We start from the raw sequence: 19,933 nt of genomic DNA, 5'->3' as shown, positions 1-19,933 counted from the left end.
TTCAAGTACCTTTTTGGAGAGCTGAATTTTCTCAATACTTATATTAAATACTTTGATTGAATCCTCAAAAAAAAATTCTGATTTAAGTATCAAAGCACTTTGTCAAGTTTACATCCTCAATGGAGTTTAAATTTATGATATACTCAGACTCGAACTAAAGTTGAATTTAGATATTATTTTACATCAAATAATTAAATTATACTTTAATAGAATTTCATAAGAATTAAATACTTGTGTATAAGAATTTAACAGAATTACGTCAAATAATTAAATGCTAGAAGGAGGGCACAACAAAAGAATTGTCATAAATTACTTGTGTACAGGAGCTATCGTTAGGGCTAAGCAGTAGCATGGGGGGTTATAGTTGCATCCTATTACCTTTTGATAGGCAAAAGTGATAGTTTGACATAATCAAGCAGCAATAACATGGCTAAACTGATTATGTTTTGGATACCAACATAATCAAATAACTTAAAAAGAAACTCTTAACACTATCACAACCAAATTTTATCATGAAACATCCGATCAAATCAATAAAGCATCCTTCTAAAATAATGTAATCAAAATTAGTCATAAAAAATTGACCTTCTATAATTGAATTAGCCAAGAAACATCTTTTTACCGTAAAACGTCTCTCAAAGGTAACCAAAATCATGTGATGTGATCAAATTGATTAAAGATATGTTATTGAATTCAACCATAAAGCATAATTTAAAATTGATATGATTAAATAAATCCAAAAACATCTCTCGACAATAACATCAGCTAAATTGGTCCAAGGCACTATTTCAATGATAGCATGATCAAAATTACCGAAGATGCTATTAAATCTCAGATTTTAATGATAAAACTAATTGATGAGTTTATGAACTAATTTACTTTTAAAATAAGTGATGTAGAAATACTTGGATCATAAATTTAAACTATCAAAGGGAAAATTATTGGAGTAGAAAAAACGAACGTTATAATGGAAAAAGTATCATGTCGAAAATTGAACGTCGAGCTAGAGAACTGGTCGACTGTTGAAGATTGGACTTCATGCTATAAGTTCGGGTATCGTGCAGGAAGGATCGAGTATTATATCAAAAGATCAGATGTCGTGGGAAAGTCCAAGTTAAAGGAAAGGATAATATGTCAATGAATCGGACGAAGTGCCAAAAGATTAGCCGACATATCGGAATGGCATACAACATGCTAAAAGCTTCATAATTATGTCAGATATATGACTAGATTGTTAAAGTCTTGATCGAGATCTTTATTAGGTCAAATTGAGTTAGTATTAGGCTAAAATCATGCCAACTTATCGAGAAAGTCAATGGGCTTGAACACAGGACAAATTTGGCCTATTAAAAAGCTAAACCAGTGGCTTAATGCAGGCTTGGGCGATGGTACCGCCTAAGTTAACCGACAAGCATAAATAATACTTGTTAGTGCTACCAGTAGTGGTACCACCTAGGGTAAGGATAATATCACTCAAAATTCAAAAATTATGATAGTAGTATTGTTGACATCAAAAGTTATGGTAATAGTACCACAATGTGTCAATGGTAGTACTGCTTGTATCTCAAAATTTGATGATTTAAATTTTTTAGCTCTATTTTTTAAGCCTCTTGAGGATTATAAATATCTCATTCATGCTTAGTTGATAGAGTATCAAATTATAAGTTTGAAAAAGATTATAACTCTCTTTGAGTATTATTTGAGTTACTTCTTCTTGAGTTTAGAGATTAGTCTAGTTATAAGAGGTGAGAAATTTTGTAAAAGAGAGTATAAACGTTATAACCTTGATGGAAGAGAAATTGAGAGTGGAAATAGGTTGAAAAAACGAAACTTCTATAAATCAATTTGCATTACTTCTCTTACTTTTGATTTGTTATTACTTACTGGTTTACTTTACTCATAACCTTTATTCGTATTTTCGATATAAATTTATTGATCAAATTTTAAAATCAACTAAAATTTACTATAGCACTAATTAATCCCTCGGGTATTATTCTAATAATAACGTGATCGAAACATCTCAAGTCATTATTTTTATGACAAGATAACGGAAATGTCTAAAGTCACTAACAAGAGCATAATTAAAATAACTAAAAGTGTTATTTCGATCGTAGTGCGATCAAATCGGCCCAAGATGCTTTTCAGATACCAAGATAATCGAATTAGCCTAAATTATTATTCCAACGATAATGCAATGGAATTAGTTCAATGCACTATGTCATTGATAATACGACCAATCCAAAATATTATTCCAATGATTAAGTGGTTAAATTAATTATCTAACATACATATATATATATATATATATAATATGTGTGTAATCAACATTACATATCGAAACAAGGAGATTCCATCACTTATACGAAATCCAGAGTCTATTTCGCATAGCACGAGAAGCCATTCTCTTATTACAAAGACGAAATGGTGAGAGAGCGGATAATTATCTCTCTTTTGTAAACAGTGACTTTCACCAGCACAAGATAAAGCAGCACAAAATGGTGATTTGATAGTAGATGAACTTCGACCTCAGGAAACGAGTGGTATCATCATCTCTTTCTCCATTCTAGATTTAGTACCCCGAACCTGAAAAGAAAAGCCCTCCAGTAATGTAGGAAACCAACATAGCAGGCTGGTGCAAATACAAACGCTTGACCAAATCCAACTCACCATAATTCCTCGGTGTGTTGCACCGGAAGCATTCCATCCTGCTTGCGTAGTTGTGCTTGTTGCAGCCCGACCTGCTTGATTAGTCGATAACAAAAAGGAAGATTTAGCTACATAGGACGACGCCAAACACACAGCCAGCCTCATCTGTTCCTAAAAGAGACCATCTTTACACCTCCCCATCTACTTTTCACGCATATACGCATGACAAAAGTACTGCTTCGAATACCAAGAACACCCTGACAATCTTCTGACGATTAGTTGCTAAAGCTTCTCGAAAGCTCTCCGAAGACTAGCTCGATCGATAGGCAAAGCACAGCTGTGAAGGTATTTAGACATCACATTCCTATCACGCCCACATCCATTTTCACATCGATTGACTCGTCTCCTTATCCCCAGTGACTATTTGAACCCTACCCAAAGTACATTAGCTAGTATAGGGCTTCGTAAATCCTCAAAATCCTTTATTGTCTTCCCAAATCTACTGATTTAAGCGTCGAAAATATGTCGGATGTCTTCCACCAGTGTGTGTACGTGTGTGTGCGCGTATACGTAAGAGCTATCAGTGTCTGTGCGTGTACGCATATGAAGAGGTGCGCAGTTGGGTCGCGAGCTGACCTCGTGCAAATCCAGTCTCCGGACTTCAATCCAGGTTGAGATTGGCTGGTGCTGGCGGACCCCCAGGACTGGGCGACTGCGGAGGCAGCGTCGTCCTTGGACGCACCGCACTTGAAGCAGCTGGGGCGGCTGGCGTAGTTGTGGACGCCGCATGCACAGCGCCAGTCGCCGGGCTTCACGTCCCAGCTCGCGTTTGGGCTCCCGCGATCGCCTTCATCCCCGCCCACCTTTGCCTTCTTGCATCGTTGGCATGACTCACGCCAGCAGAAGTTGTCGTACTGGCATGACCTGCATATCCAGTCTCCAGCCTTCCGGCTCATCTTCTCTCTCGCTCTATCTTCTATCTGCTACGCATGCAGCACAAGAATATGAAGAACTGGAATGAGAATAAGAAGCGGGGGATGGATTACCTCGATGAAGCGGAGGAGAGAGTCACGACAAGAGAAGGGTAAGTTAGACGAGCAGCCGTGAAGTTGGTCGTCTTGGTTGTGTGGAGATGGTTGGCTTGGCCTTTTATAAGATTAGCCAACGCTGGAGTGTTATTCTCCTTGTTTCTTCAGCTGGCCCACACTGCAGATGGAATCACCCCATAGGAATTTAACCCATTGAGTTTGAGGGAGAGAGATGGGAAGGATAAGGCGACGCTGGTCTGGGGAGGATAAGCAGCAGGCCCTCACCGCACCCACCTTTTACTCCATGGATTCCCCAACCCAGCAAATCGTGCTAAAGCTTACCATATTAAACCCAGGAAGGTTTTATGTGGGGATGGAAGTTCTACTCGGCCTTCGGGTCCGCTTCGGCATCCGCACGAGAACACCACATGCATGCATGAGCGTGACAGAACCATTGCAAGAAGGCCGTAGCGGCACATATATGCATCAAATTGGATGTCGCATATACGTTATATGTACATGCCGACTTTTGGCTTATCAACACATACCACTGTAGGACGATAAATACCCTCTCTTTGTTGGCATACACCTCTCAGTGCTGGATTTACCCATGAGAAATTATTCTGCTCTTCTCGTTTGGGTTAACTATATTTTATGAATCGGTGTGACGTGTGGTCGACCCTCATATTCATGCAATCAATCTCTCCGATTTCTAGCTATACTTGGAGAGGTTTATTTCATGCCTTATGCTAGAAGATTAATTTTAAGTTTCGAGTTTTTAATTTTTGAATCAATAATATTTTATGGAAACGTGTTCGACAGTTTAAAAAGTAATATATACAAAAAAAAAAATTATGTTGGATGTATGGGATCACTAAAAAAGTTCAGAAATATTTTTATTCATAAACAGTTAGCTATCGCCTCAACATAAGATATATATAATGAGAAAAAATTATTTAGAATAATCAAATCATATGCTTAAGAAAACTATGGATATGATAGTTAAAAATAAAATAATTAATATTAAAAATATAAAAATAAAAAAAAACTTAAAAATTTAAATATAAATATAAATAAAATTTAAATATTTTAAATTTAATTAAATATATAATCTTTTATATATATATATCTCAATGATGATAAAACATCCATATAGCATCAAATTTGCCTAAACTTTAATTCGTATGACCGTAGTCATCATTTGCCTTCGTTCCTAACTAAATAAATACGATGAAGGCGGTATGATATATACCATAGTCATACCTTATGTTTTCATGACATTACAATTTACATTCACCTTTTATAGAAAAAGTGTATGTGTATGATTTATGTTTCATCCCCTATAGTTTTGTTTACTTACCAAAAGGGAAGTCACTGTCAGAATACTCTCTTTCGAACATTTATGGAATACATAATCAAAAATATATTATTATAATCATAGATATTATCTATAAAAATTATATTTTCACTCCAATCTTCTCTCTCTTCCATCACACTATTTTTCAGTTCTCTCTTGTTGATTCTTTTCTTTATCTTACGTTACAGGATTTTCAGTATACCATAAAACTATTATAACATAATATTTTTATATAAATTTTATAAAAATAGTATACTTATAGTGTCTTTACATTATGTTACAGTGTTTTTCAACAATACTAAAAAACTATTGTAACACAGGATAAAATATAAAAATATTATATATTATAATAGTATTTTTATTTTTAGTAATAATAAAAAATATTATAGCACAATATAAAAATACTATAAAATAATGATTTTGTACCGTATTATAATATTTTTTTTATTTTTGTACTATGTTATTTTATTTTTCTATTATTGTCGATAACACTAGTGTAAAAATATTATAATTGGATTGTTTCACCCTATAGATTTTCCTACATCATCAATGTTGGTTTTTCAAAGATGTTAATTGACTTGAATGGTAAAGATTTAAACTTTTATACTAAAATCTTAGTATCAAAATTATCAACAACACTTAAGCTTTCAAAAAATTACTGAATTAAATAGAACGAAAATGATCTCTTTTTTTTTCTCTTAAAGAAATAGACTCGTGCATTTACATGCATAAGTAACGTAGAAAATGAAATTAGTCTCGAAAATATTTCCTGTTTTATAGAAGAGAAATGCTGAGATTGGAATCGGTTCTCTATAAACAAGTGGACTGATGTAATGCCTCCAAGGTATACAGATTCAACAGAGACTCCAAATATTGATCTCAATCTAAGTGCACATTGTTGAATTAGTTTATATATATGATTAGACAAATCATGTATGTATAGAGGCAGTATTTAGATGATGTAGAACAATCTTAATTTCTAATTCAAATCATGCACATATTTTAAATCCAAAACAGCGTGATATTGTCATACTCTCGAGTGGCGGGACCAAAGAGTCGAATCTGCTGTTGCTGTTCCGATTAATCGGATATGATATGTTCCTCGGTGCAATAGGAAGCCAAAGGTTCCTCCAATATTGTCTTTTAGCTACTAATCAAATAGTAAAGCAAAGATTTGTCGTTATCATATGTTAGAATAAGCAGCTATTGGTGAGTTTAGCAAAACAGGATTTGGAGCTTTCACTGTTTTTGATGGAAGCGTCACAGTTGCTCATGTCGTTAACGCAAAGATAAATCCAAATTATGAGTGAGATTAATATATAATATTAAAATTTTGTTGAGTTGTGCATTAAATCTAATATATTCTTTAGATTCTTAGTAATGCAAGATTAATATTTTGTCCTCCTATTTTAATCTTCATTTCACACACTCACATATAAATATTCTTTTCCTTATTTGTAATAATATATTAAATTAAGATTAAACCTACATCAACCCTCACTGATTTGATTCGTAAATGTGTGAGATAAAGATTAAATGAAGATTAAAAATAATCCCATAGTGTTTAAAAAATAAAAAAATAAAATGATATGTTCAATCTCAGTTGTTTTAATCTCCATCCATCGGACTCAGAATCATCTTTGACCATCCGGAAAGGAAGCGTAGTAAACTCCAAGATGTCGAGAAACGCAGCTTTTGCAGTGGGGACAACAACGTGAACTATGCTTTCCAATATTCTTTCCATCTCTTTGATAACGTGGAAAACATTTGGAACAGAGGGAGAGCAGCACGAAGTGTGGCAGCCACTGTGGCGTGGTTGACTCCAATCATGCAACCGATCGACCAGGAGAACCTTATGTGCGTGCATGTGAGATACAAAGTCACCTCTAGGATGCGCCAACTGGGTGACGGCGACGGGAGGATAGGCGCCTTCCCCGGGTAGCGCGCCGGTGAGATGCCAATTGCAGTTTCATATGGCCTTATCATCTTCTTCTTCCTTTCATCTCAGGTGACCTTCAGTGCCCAGGGAATCACCAACTTTACCAGCACATCACCCTACGTCTATATCACTAGACCAAATGAATATTCTCCCTCGGCCGCTATCTTTCTTTCGCCGACCCCTCCCTCCTCCGTCCAACCTTGGATCCAAGCCTCTCCCTTCTTCATCGAACATCAATGCTCGATGGTTCAAATGAGCCTTCACGTTCCATATTTCAATGAACCCCGTATTGGTCTTCTATAGCACCTACCTTCACGAGGCATCGCTGCCTGAGCAATTCATCCCGAAGCAACTCAACCACAGTTATTGTTTGGGTGCATCGAATTCATTGATCTGAACTCTCAAACAAGGCCTCATTTCCACAGCTGGGAACCCACAAGAATGGTTGGGTTCCATTACTGTGGACAAATAGCCTCTTGTGGAGATTGCAAACAAACCAATGGTGCCAATCCTCGACTTATCCAAGCAAGTTATTATTTGTTTGGGCAAGTTGAAATTTAATGCGTCTTACAATGTTTCTACACTAATCAAATTAAAGATAGTTCAACTTTATATAGATCATGTTAATCAAATATAACATAGTTCATTTACTATTTATATACATAATTATTCAATTGGCTTCCTTAATGTGATTTCAATGCTTTTAGGTTAATCCTATAACCTATTTTTTATGCAAATCATATCTTTTGAATGAAACACATAATATGTCATGAGACAAAGTATCAAATGGGGGTTCTACACATACCCATATTTCGACATACACATGATCGATCGATCGATTGATTAACATAATTTTGGTTTAACTAGTGAAGTCAGAGTTTCTTTCAATTGATGTTTAAGATTGAGTTTTTCAATAGGAAGCGGGTATTAGGAGTTTCTTTAAAAACATTATCAACATTCTTTGAATCATTATTCTTTCATAACATTTATTTTATTGTGAATTGATTTTAATTTTGCCAATTATATTGGCCCTACCATATATGGTTCTTCAACCAAATCAGCGGATATTACCGTACATTGCATATCGAGACATCCATCTCTATAAGAACACCGACCATGTAGTAAATAAAAATCATATTCTCTGTGAGTGTTCGATGTTCTAAGCCTTTCAATGCCAATATCAACAGCAATGGCGAAGGAGAGGAAGGCAGCGAGGCTCAGAGCGCCGCCGGTGACCACGACAGGCGTTCATGATGTGGAAATTGAGCTGTCGAGGGAGGCAAGCCCCTACAGCTTGTCGAGCGGCATCCTTCCTTCCCTCGGCGCTAGGAGTACTCGTAGGGTCAAGCTTCGGAGGTTCATCGTCTCCCCGTACGCCCGCAGATACAAGTACGTACGTTAATGCATGAATTCATTACATGCCATATCATCACTATAAACTACTAAATGATACTCCCCCACCTCTTCTTTTTCTTCTTCTTGGTTCTGTGAGATGCGTGTTCGGACGTCAACCGACGGTAGTTGTTTCTTGTTCTTGTTGACATAATATGTGATAGGAGAAGCGATCGCGTGAGCTATGATGATTAATGCTTGTGTTTCTTTTCTTGATTTCTTCTTTCGCCGACGTCTGATAATATTTATTTCCGGGTTTGCATGTTACTGCAATTCTACTTAAACAGGAAACAATCCATAAATGTCTTTGTTTTTTATTTGATTGATACGCATATTTATCTCTTTTCCTTGCAAACTCCCTTACTTCATATAATCACCTAACAAAAAAAACAAAATATAATTGTACTAAATATAATCTATTACTATTATGTCCCCATGAGCATTGATGTCGGAATTCTAACCACTTCCTCTTCGATCATCCTTGGAACCCTATCTCTGTGAACGTTACATCTATTCACTCCGAAGAAGGGAAAAAAAAAAAAATGGAAGTAGCTAAAAATATCTTTGGAAGTAAGTGATAATAATCCATAATTAATTATTGTTTTGTGTTATTCATTGCTTCTTTTTCTTTCCGATGGCTTCCCACTGGTTGTGTGATAGCAAATAGTTGGGTGCAGAGCCTGGGAGACTTTTCTTATCGTTCTGGTCGTTTACACTGCGTGGGCGTCGCCATTCGAGTTCGGATTCCTTGAGAGATCGAGGGGAGCTCTGGCGCTGGTGGATAACGTCGTCGATGCATTATTCGCAGTCGATATCGTCTTGACCTTCTTCGTGGCTTACGTCGACAAAACATCTTATCTGCTTATAGACAGTCGGAAGAAAATAGCTTGGAGGTACCTATCCACCTGGTTCGTTCTGGATCTTGCTTCCACTGTCCCTTTAGAGATCGTCCGAAGGATTCTACCTCGCAAGCTCGGATCTTATGGGTTCTTCACCATGCTTCGGCTTTGGCGTCTCCGAAGAGTTAGCTCACTTTTCGCTCGGTATGGATCTTATGGCTTCATGGTTCCCATTCGTATAAGTTTTCTTCGAATAATTGTCTTCATGCTTTTACTCTTTTGGTTTGCAGATTAGAGAAAGATAGGAAATTTAACTACTTTTGGGTTCGATGTGCGAAGCTTACCTGTGTAAGTATAGTAGTCGGCAGAGATGCTTTTGCAAGTGTATGTTGAGCTGCACGCACCTCTAAACACCTTTCATCGTTTTCTGCTCTGATCTCGCAGGTCACCCTCTTTGCGGTGCATTCTGCCGGTTGCTTCTTTTACCTTGTCGCTGCAAGGTATCATGATCCCAGCAGAACATGGATTGGGGCGTCTATCCCCGACTTCCATGTCCGAAGCTTGTGGGTCCGTTATGTCACATCATTGTATTGGTCAATCACCACCCTGAGCACCGTGGGGTACGGAGACTTGCATTCTCAAAACACATGGGAGATGGCGTTTACCATTGTTTACATGCTCTTCAACCTCGGATTGGCCTCCTACTTGATCGGAAACATGACCAACTTGGTCGTGCATGGCACCAGACGAACTAGAAATTATGTAAGATCGACCTTTGTTTCCCATTGCTCATGCATGCGTTAGACTAACTAACATGCATTTGCTTTCGGTGGATGGATGTGGAATTGTACGTACGTAGAGGGATTCGATTCAAGCAGCCACAGGTTTTGCTCAAAGGAACCAGCTCCCGGACCGGCTGCAAGACCAGATGATCTCGCATCTCAGCTTAAGGTTCAGGATAGATTCTGAAGGACTTCACCAGCAAGAAACACTCGACACCCTTCCTAAAGCCATTCGTTCCAGCATTTCCCACCACTTGTTTTACCCTCTCGTTGCTAAGGTCTACTTGTTCCGGGGGGTCTTCTAGTCTTTCTCACTACAGTGGAAAATGTTTTGAAGGTGTCAGAAATGAAGGCTGAATACTTTCCACCAAGGGAAGATGTCATCTTGCAAAACGAATCGCGTACAGACCTTTACATAGTAGTCACCGGCATTATGGTAATAAATACTCTGTGTCATGTGACAGATCTATTTGACTCCATTTTTTCTGTACAACGCTGATGCACTAAAACTTGGCAGGATTTGATTGATCATAGGAGCGGAGCCGAACAGGTAAATCGAGGAAAGATGGCTATCGACAGAGATGCCAAATTTTGGATTCTGTGAATAATCTTGTGGTTTTTATGAAGGTTTGTGGAGTGGCAAAGACAGGTGATGTTGCTGGGGAGATAGGAGTCCTTTGTTGCCGACCACAAGCGTTCACAGCACGAACAAGGTCATTGTGCCAACTCCTGCGTTTGAATCGTACCACGTTCCTCGGCATCGTTCAGTCCAACGTTGGAGATGGCACCACAATCGTGAACAATCTGCTTCAGGTTCTTACGCTATGCTTGCTTACCTCTCTGTGCTAATCTCATGTAGCGTCGTTTTTGTGCAGTATCTGAAAGCGCAGGAGGATCCTGTGATGATGCGCGCGCTGCGGGAGATAGAGAACATGCTGGCGCAGGGGTGATTGGATTTGCCTCGACTCTATGTTTTGCAGTCACCAGAGGTGATGATCTGCTACTGCATCACACAAATGAACTGTTTTGGCCTTCTCCTCTTTTTCTTTGCCCGCTCGGACGCCTCCTTTGGCGGAAACGAAAGTGAAAGAATAATACAGGAAAAAGCTGATAAGAAAGGACGAAACAGAGAGGACAGTGACGAGCGGCCAGCCTGTGCCACTACTCTCTTGTTCTTCTTTCGCGTCTCCATAATTTTTAGGTGGGATAGCAAGACAAGAAAACCTCTCACAGAGGAGATTGGTCCGTCGGGCTCCTTCCCAAGCCACCATCTCCTGCTGCACGGTTCCCGAACCGCTGTTGCCGTGATACCTGCTGTAAGGCTTCGAGCTTACCGGAGCCGAATTCCTCACGACTAATATTACGATTCCATGTACTGCTTTGAGAGGCACATAAAATACGTCTAGAAAAGCTGCATGTAATTTTGCCTCTCAACGTCGATTGCCACGAGAAACAAGCAGCATCGATGTATTTGCTATCTACCGCCGAAGCTTGTGCTTATGTAGCGTTTTCTGGGCCAAAGAATGAGCAGAACAGATTCCAATCAACATGTGAAGGCGATAGATAGATCAAATGTAAATAATTTGATCCACTTGGATTCCAATCAACATGTGGCTGCATCGACAGGACCACATGATTAATGTTAATTTGATTTGATTTTAGACTGCTATTCGTAAGAGTCCTAAGGTGATGGAGATAATAACTCAGACATCGTCCGTAGTGTTAACCTACACAAAGATCAAAATCGTATCCGATCAATTCTCAACGTTCACATCAAAATTAAGATAGAAAGTTTAGGAGGTAAGCCCAAGAAAATATTATATTAGATGGGTGAAATATTCATATTTTGGTCCATCACAATTGTAATGCCTATGTGGCTGAGGCTACCTCAATCTCATGCTGACTGGCATGACACATGACGAATTGCGATTAAGCATGATTAATGTGTTGCAATATCGAATAAATATGATCTCGAGATGGTAACTCCGATGTCCATAATAATATCAACCTATACAAGGATCAAAGTAGAATAGATATCAGATTAAATCCCTCCAACGTTCAAATTAAAATTGAGATAGAAAATAGACTCACCAGAAGTGAAATATTCATATTTTGGTCCATCGTTACGATTAGAGATAAACTTCTCTCCTATCAATTATCCTAGAAAGAAATTATCCTAAAACAAATATAAAAGCACGTAGAATAAGAATTATGTCAAACACGAACATCACTTATGACAATTAAACTAATGCGATGGGAACAAAATTAAGGGAAGTCACTGTCAGAATACTCTCTTTCGAACATTTATGGAATACATAATCAAAAATATATTTTTATAATCATAGATATTATCTATAAAAATTATATTTTCACTCCAATCTTCTCTCTCTTCCATCACACTATTTTTCAGTTCTCTCTTGTTGATTCTTTTCTTTCTCTTACGTTACAGTATTTTCAGTCTACCAAAAAACTATTATAACATAATATTTTAATATAAATTTTATAAAAATAGTATACTTATAGTGTCTTTACATTACGTTACAGTGATTTTCAACAACACTAAAAAAACTATTGTAACACAGGATAAAATATAAAAATATTATATATTATAATAGTATTTTTATTTTTAGTAATAATAAAAAAATATTATAGCATAATATAAAAATACTATAAAATAATGATTTTGTACCATATTATAATATTTTTATTTATTTTTGTACTATGTTATTTTATTTTTCTATTATTGTCGATAACACCGTAACATAGTGTAAACATATTATAATTGGATTGTTTCACCCTATAGATCAGTCCATAAAAAAAAAAAGGTAAAATAAGGGAACGAAGTTTAAGAATTCTAAAAATGATGTCGATAGAAACCCAAATATAAGAGTCTTTTGAGGGGTATTTAATTATTGATAGTGAAGGTTTTCCTACATCATCAATGTTGGTTTTTCAAAAATGTTAATTGACTTGAATGGTAAATATTTAAACTTTTATACTAAAATCTTAGTATGAAAATTATCAACAACACTTAAGCTTTCAAAAAATTACTGAATTAAATATAACAAAAATGATCTCTCTTAAAGAAATAGACTTGTGCATTTACATGCATAAGTAACGTAGAAAATGAAATTAGTCTCAAAAATATTTCTTGATTTATAGAAGAGAAATGCTGAGATTGGAATCGATTCTCTATAACAAGTTTATATTAGTATATTCATCAAATCCTTATAAGTCAATCTTAATCTTGCCCACTTTCGATGTGGGACAAATCAGGAATGTTACAAATGTACATATAGAAGCAGTCTTTAGATGATGTAGAACAATTTTAATTTCTAATTCAAATCATGCACACATTTTAAATCCAAAACAGTGTGATATTGTCATACTCTCGAGTGGCGGGACCAAAGAGTCGAATCTGCTGTTGCTGTTCCGATTAATCGGATATGATATGTTCCTCGGTGCAATAGGAAGCCAAAGATTCCTCCAATATTTCCTTTTAGCTACTAATCAAATAGTAAAGCTAAGATTTGTCGTTATCATATGTTAGAATAAGCAGCTATTGGTGAGTTTAGCAAAACAGGATTTGGAGCTTTCACTGTTTTTGATGGAAGCGTCACAGTTGCTCATGTCGTTAACGCAAAGATAAATCCAAATTATGAGTGAGATTAATATATAATATTAAAATTTTGTTGAGTTGTGCATTAAATCTGATATATTCTTTAGATTCTTAGTAATGCAAGATTAATTTTTTGTCCTCCTATTTTTAATCTTCATTTCACACACTCACATATAAATATTCTTTTAATATCTTCCTTTCCTTATTTATAATAATGTATTAAATTATGATTAAACCAACATAACTTTTTAAATTGAATTGATGCCCAATTATTGCGTACATCAATCCTCACTAATTTGATTCGTAAATGTGTGAGATAAAGATTAAAAATAATCCCATAGTGTTTAAAAAAATAAAAAAAATCAAATAATATGTATGTATGTATGTAGATAGTATTCAATCTCAATTTGTTTTAATCTCCATCCGTCAGACTCTGAATCATCTTTGACCATCCGGAAAGGAACCGTAGTAAACTCCAAGATGTCGAGCAACGCAGCTTTTGCAGTGCGTTGCTCGACATCTTTGATAATCCCATAGTGCGTTTTGGAGAGCAGCGCGAAGTGTGGCAGCCACTGTTGTGTGGTTGACTCCAAATCTTTGATACCAAGATATATTTCTAAATTAATATAATAGAAATATAATAAAAACTGATGCGGAAACGAAATAGCGTACCTGTAATCGTTGTTATCAAAAATTTATATAGAGATTTCTTCTTAAACTTTGACACTTCTTGGTTCAGAACTCTCGCTTTAAATAGTGTAGGAAATCCTTTTTGCTTCAAAAAGATGTCGAACCCAAAGATCAAAATCTTCGTTTATATATATGTTCTCCCATCAAGAACATTTATTATCACCAACTCATAATGTTCAAGAATTAATTCAAATTTATAACATTTGGACTATAATGAAGAATTTTAATGATATTAAATATTTAATTTAATAATAATAATTTTATATATAATGAATAAAAAACTGAAACTATTTAAATCATAATAAATGAAGAAATTCATGATAATGAATTATGAATTTTAAGGAGAACGGTTACATTATTATCATCCATGTATTACGATATATTTAGTTTCTTAATCTTAATGTGGTAATATTATTTAATGAATAAACCTTATGTTTATTCTTGGTCCAATAACAATATATTTTCTCAAAATAATGTGCACATTAATGAGAAAATATCATAATATATAAGAGTTTCAATATCATTACAAAGTGGAACCAAGTCTCATTTTCTCTACATGATCCTTGAATTGCAGAGGTGGTATGCCTTTAGTCAAAGGATCAGTAATCATCAATTCAGTGCTAATATACTCGATAACCACTTTCTTTTCTTTTACACATTCTCTTATGGCTAAATACTTAATGTCGATATGTTTACTTCGATTTTTACTTTTATTGTTTTAGCCATAAAGACAGCAGTTGAATTATCATAGAAAATTTTTAATGGCCTAAAAATAAAATCCATGATTCCAAGCCCAGAAATGAAACTCTTAAGTCATACACCATGTGAAGTAGCCTCAAAATGGTGCTTCTCTAAGAAATAGCTTCACCAGCTATCATAAAATTATATCATGATGTTGATTTACAAGAATCAACACAACCGGCGAAGTCTGAATCCGAGTAACCAATCACATCCAGATTATCTGTATGTCTATACATAAGCATGTAATCTTTGGTTCATTGTAGATACCTCATCACTTTCTTTGTAGCTTTCCAATGGTCCATACTTAGATTACTCTAACATCGACCTAGCATCCCCACAATAAATGTAATATCAGGTCTAGTACAGACCTGAGTATACATAAGGCTTCCTACAGCAAAAGTATATTGGATGTTTTTCCTTGATTCTCTTTCAAAGTTGTTCTTTGGGCATTAATTCAAATTGAACCTATCACCTTTCACAATGGGAGCAACACTTGGTGAACAATCCTTCATCTGAAATCTTTCTAAAAGTTTATCAATATAGGTTTTTTGTGATAGACCTAAAATTCCTCGAGGTCTATCTCTATGGATCTTAATGTCAATAATATAAGATGATTTACCCATATCCTTCATGTCAAAATTTTTAGAAAGAAATTGTTTCATCTCATGTAGCAAACCCTTATTGTTGGTTGCAAGTAAAATATCATCTACGTATAAAATAAAGAAACATATTTTACTCTCACTAACCTTCTAGTATATGCATTGATCCATGGGATTTTCAACAAATCCAAATGAAGAAATCACTTCATAGAATTTAAAATACCATTGACAGGAGGTATGTTTTAAGTTGTATATAGACTTCCTAAGCTTACAAACCCAGTGTTCACCAACACTAGAGGAGAAACCTTCAGGTTGTTTCATATAAACCTCTTAATCTAAATCTTCATTAAGAAATACATTTTTCACATCCATTTGTTACAACTCAAGATCAAAATGAGCAACTAATGCCAAAATAATACGTAGAGAATCTTTCTTAGATACATGAGAAAACATCTTCGTATAATTGATTCCATCTTTTTGAGTAAATCCCTCGTTAGGCAACTGCCTAACGAATCTTTCTTAGTTTTAAAAACACATTTGCAACCAATAGTCTTTGCTTCATTAGGCAACTCTATAAGATCTCAGACTCCATTGCTCATCATAGAATTCATCTCTTCAGTATCATGCTACAAATTTGACTCTTTGCAACTTATGGCTTGTGAAAATGTTTCAGGATCATTTTTTGCTCTAATATTATAGTTAAATTCTTGTAGATATACAACATAATCACTAGAAATTGCTGATCTTTTATTTCTAGTAGATCTTCTTAGTGTTATACTAATGATTCCCTAAGGAACTTGTGGTTCAACTAGTCATTCAAGAGCTTGTTGTAATTCCTGAATTGCTTGATAGAATACTATCAACAACTTATGGAATTTTAATGATTGGTTGTTAATGTTGGGAAATCTTGGGGGCGACATCACATGTGCAGTAGAAGAACAAGAAAATAAAATCCCTAATTTTCCATAAAGATGTTCGTTATCGTGCGAAGATTGGTGCGAAAAAAAATCAGTGAAACAAACTGCGTACAGAATATATTATGTTACCTAGGGAGATCATATATCTCTGTTTCCTTGCAGGTCTCTAGGAGAGGGTGAAGGGGGTTAAGCATCATCCTCTCTAGCGGCGATCCACACAGTAGGGCTACGACGATTCTCCTCAAAACTCCAAGCCTGCACTAAGGTGGAGAGACGGAGGAGAATAGGAGAGACAAGAAAAGGCTCTAGCCTATGAACCACTGAATCCCTCCTATTTATAAAGGTCTCCTATCAAACCCTAATGGATCCTCCCCTGGTGGGTGTTGGATCTGCATCCAATTACCCAAGCCTTTTAGATTAGTGGATCTCTATCCAATAATCTCTCATGGGCTCTTATTGGATCTCGTCCATGAGATCCAATAATTCAGGATTTTATTGGATATCCAATAAGATAGGAGCTCCGACGGATATCTCATATCCAAACCTCTACTCATCGCAATGTCTATCATATGTGTGTGACCCTTTAGGCCCAATATCAAGCTAGTCGTGAGTAATTTATGTTAGAACTCCTTCTAATTTCGGTTCAAAACTTCATTGCGATTAAATCAATTTCCGACGAAAAACTGTTCCATTAAGGTATCAACTTTGAAAGCATATGGAAGAGCATAGTGGATGTAAAGAAAGTAAAGTGGTTTGCAGTAAATTAAATTGCACAAGAGAAACGCAAACCGGATTTTTATAGTGGTTCGGTCGTTGTAACCTACATCTACTTCGTCGATTCCTCTTCCGTTGAGGCCACCGACATCCACTATCAGTCTTCTTTCAATAGGCGAAGACTAACTATCCTTTTACACATCTCTTCTCCTTTTCACAGGTTTAGGAGATAACCTTTTACAACCCTCTTTTACAAGGTATCCCTCTCACACCTCTCTTAGAACTCTCTCTAAGCTTTGGGAGGAGGGAACTCAACTTTCTAAGGTTTACAACTTTAGAATCATAGAGTTTTGCTCAATATTTCTTTCTTATATTCTAATTCATAATCCCTGTGGGTAAATTATGAAAATAATATGATATTTTATCCTGATTAATTATATTAAAGATAATAAAATATCTTATGGGATAATAATTATTATATGAAATATAATTAGTCACAATATGATGTCTAATTACTTATGTGATCTTTATTTTAACTTTATATATACTTTTAATTAATTAAGAATGCTATGGTTAATTCTTAATTAATTAAAATTATATGGATCACTAGACATTTTAAACATAAAAAATTGACTCATAAGCATAATTTTATATAACTAAATATGTATACGTAATATGAGCATTTTACCGACTAAAAATATTGAAAATGATATTTCCTCATGATTTTTAACAAAATACATCAAGTTTCCAAGAAGAAACCAAAATCAATTCATTTTCATGGCATAAAAATGAAAACTCTTTCATATCAAGGCAGAGGTCAATATACTCTGATACCAAATTTAAAAATTCTTTGATACCAAAATGTGTTTCTAAATCAATATAATAGAAACATAATAAAAATTAATGCGGAAACGAAATAGGATACCTCCAGCCATTGTTATCAAGAATTTCTGTAGATATTTCTTCAACTTTGGCACTTCTCGACTCAGAACTCTCGCTATAAATGATGTAGGAAATCATTTTTGCTTCAAAGAGATGTTGAGCCCAGGGACCAAAATCCTCGTTTATATAGATGTTCTTCCATCAAAAATATTTATTATCACCAACTCATAACGTTAAAAAAATTAATTCAAATTTGTAACGTTTGGACCATAACGAAGAATTTTAATGATATTAAATATTTAATTTAATAATAATATTTTTATGTATAATTAATAAAAATTAAAATCATTTAAACTATAATAAATAAAGAAATTCATAATAATAAATTATGAATTTTAATGAAAACGATTATATTATTATTAAATAAGATATTTAATAATAACGGTTACATGCAACCGATCGAACAAGAGAATCTTATGTGCGTGCATGTGAGATACAAAGTCACCATTGGGATGCGCCAACTGGGTGACGGCGACGGGAGGATAGGCGCCTTCCCCGGGTAGCGCGCCGGTGAGATGCCAATTGCAGTTTCATATGGCCTTATCATCTTCTTCTTCCTTTCATCTCAGGTGACCTTCAGTGCCCAGGGAATCACCAACTTTACCAACACATCACCCTACGTCTATATCACTAGACCAAATGAATATTCTCCCCCGGCCGCTATCTTTCTTTCGCCAACCCCTCCCTCCTCCGTCCAACCTTTGATCCAAGCCTCTCCCTTCTTCATCGAACATCAATGCTCGATGGTTCAAAATGAGCCTTCATGTTCGATATTTCAATGAACCCCGTATTGGTCTTCTATAGCACCTACCTATACGAGGCATCGCTGCCTCAGCAATTCATCCTGAAGCAACTGTTTCGTCCAACCACATTTATTGTTTGGGTGCATCGAATTCATTGATCTGAACTCTCAAACAAGGCCTCATGTCCACAGCTGGGAACCCACAAGAATGGTTGGGTTCCATTAATGCGGACAGAGCCTAAGTTTAGATTGCAAACAAACCATCGGCGCGTTGAATTCACTGATATGAACTCTCAAACAAGGCCTCATTTCCACAGCTGGGAACCCACAACAATGGTTGGGTTCCATTACTGTGGACGTATAGCCTCTTGTGGAGATTGCAAACAAACCAATGGTGCCCATCCTCGACTTATCCAAGCAAGTTACTATTTATTTGGGCAAGTTGAAATTAAATGCGTCTAACATTGTTTCTACACTAATCAAATTAAAGATAGATCACATTTATATAGATCGTGTTAATCAAATATAACATAGTTCATTTACTATTTATATACATAATTATTCAATTGGCTTCCTTAATGTGATTTAAAGGCTTTTAGTTCAAATTTAATATGGTTTTAGGTTAATCCTATAACGCACAAAACATATAGCTATTGATTATCACTATGTAGTGAGACAAAGTATCAAACGGGGGTTCTATACATACACATGATCGATCGATCGATCGATTAACATAATTTTGATTTAACTAATGAAGTCAAGTTTCATTTAATTTATGTTTAAGATTGAGATTTTCAATAGGACGCGGGTATTAGGAGTTTCTTTAAAAACATTATCAACATTCTTTGAATCATTATTCTTTCCTAACATTTTTTTATTGTGATTTGATTGTAATTAGCCAATTATATTGGCCCTACCATATATGGTTCTTCAACCAAATCTACGGATATTACCGTACATTGCATATCGAGACATCCATCTCTATA

The 19,933-nt window shown here is 35.5% G+C and overlaps 1 protein-coding gene and 1 pseudogene across 2 annotated transcripts; one reads left to right on the top strand and one right to left on the bottom strand.

Annotated features, from left to right (window-relative positions):
• Window positions 1–2,368: 2,368 nt before the first annotated feature.
• LOC108952548 (RNA-binding protein involved in heterochromatin assembly dri1-like) lies at window positions 2,369–3,806 on the bottom strand. 2 transcript variants are annotated; one of them, XM_018824672.2, is made up of 4 exons: window positions 3,693–3,806; window positions 3,283–3,626; window positions 2,668–2,741; window positions 2,369–2,583 (listed from the first exon to the last, which is right to left on the bottom strand). In XM_018824672.2, exons 2-4 carry the CDS (start codon window positions 3,600–3,602, stop codon window positions 2,570–2,572), a joined length of 408 nt encoding a protein of 135 aa, XP_018680217.1. In that variant the 5' UTR covers window positions 3,603–3,626; window positions 3,693–3,806; the 3' UTR covers window positions 2,369–2,569. The 2 variants fall into 2 exon arrangements, with proteins under 2 accessions (XP_018680217.1, XP_018680218.1); XM_018824673.2 differs by having other exon boundaries at window positions 2,372–2,583; window positions 2,668–2,738; window positions 3,693–3,792.
• A 4,352-nt stretch (window positions 3,807–8,158) lies between these two features.
• LOC103981626 (potassium channel AKT1-like) lies at window positions 8,159–11,070 on the top strand (annotated as a pseudogene).
• Window positions 11,071–19,933: the final 8,863 nt, after the last annotated feature.

The sequence above is a fragment of the Musa acuminata genome, chromosome BXJ2-4 (genome assembly GCF_036884655.1).
Source record: "Musa acuminata AAA Group cultivar baxijiao chromosome BXJ2-4, Cavendish_Baxijiao_AAA, whole genome shotgun sequence".
Classification (NCBI taxonomy): Eukaryota; Viridiplantae; Streptophyta; class Magnoliopsida; order Zingiberales; family Musaceae; genus Musa; species Musa acuminata.
The sequence above is the reverse complement of the archived record's forward strand: the minus strand, read 5'-3'. Positions and strand labels throughout refer to the sequence as shown.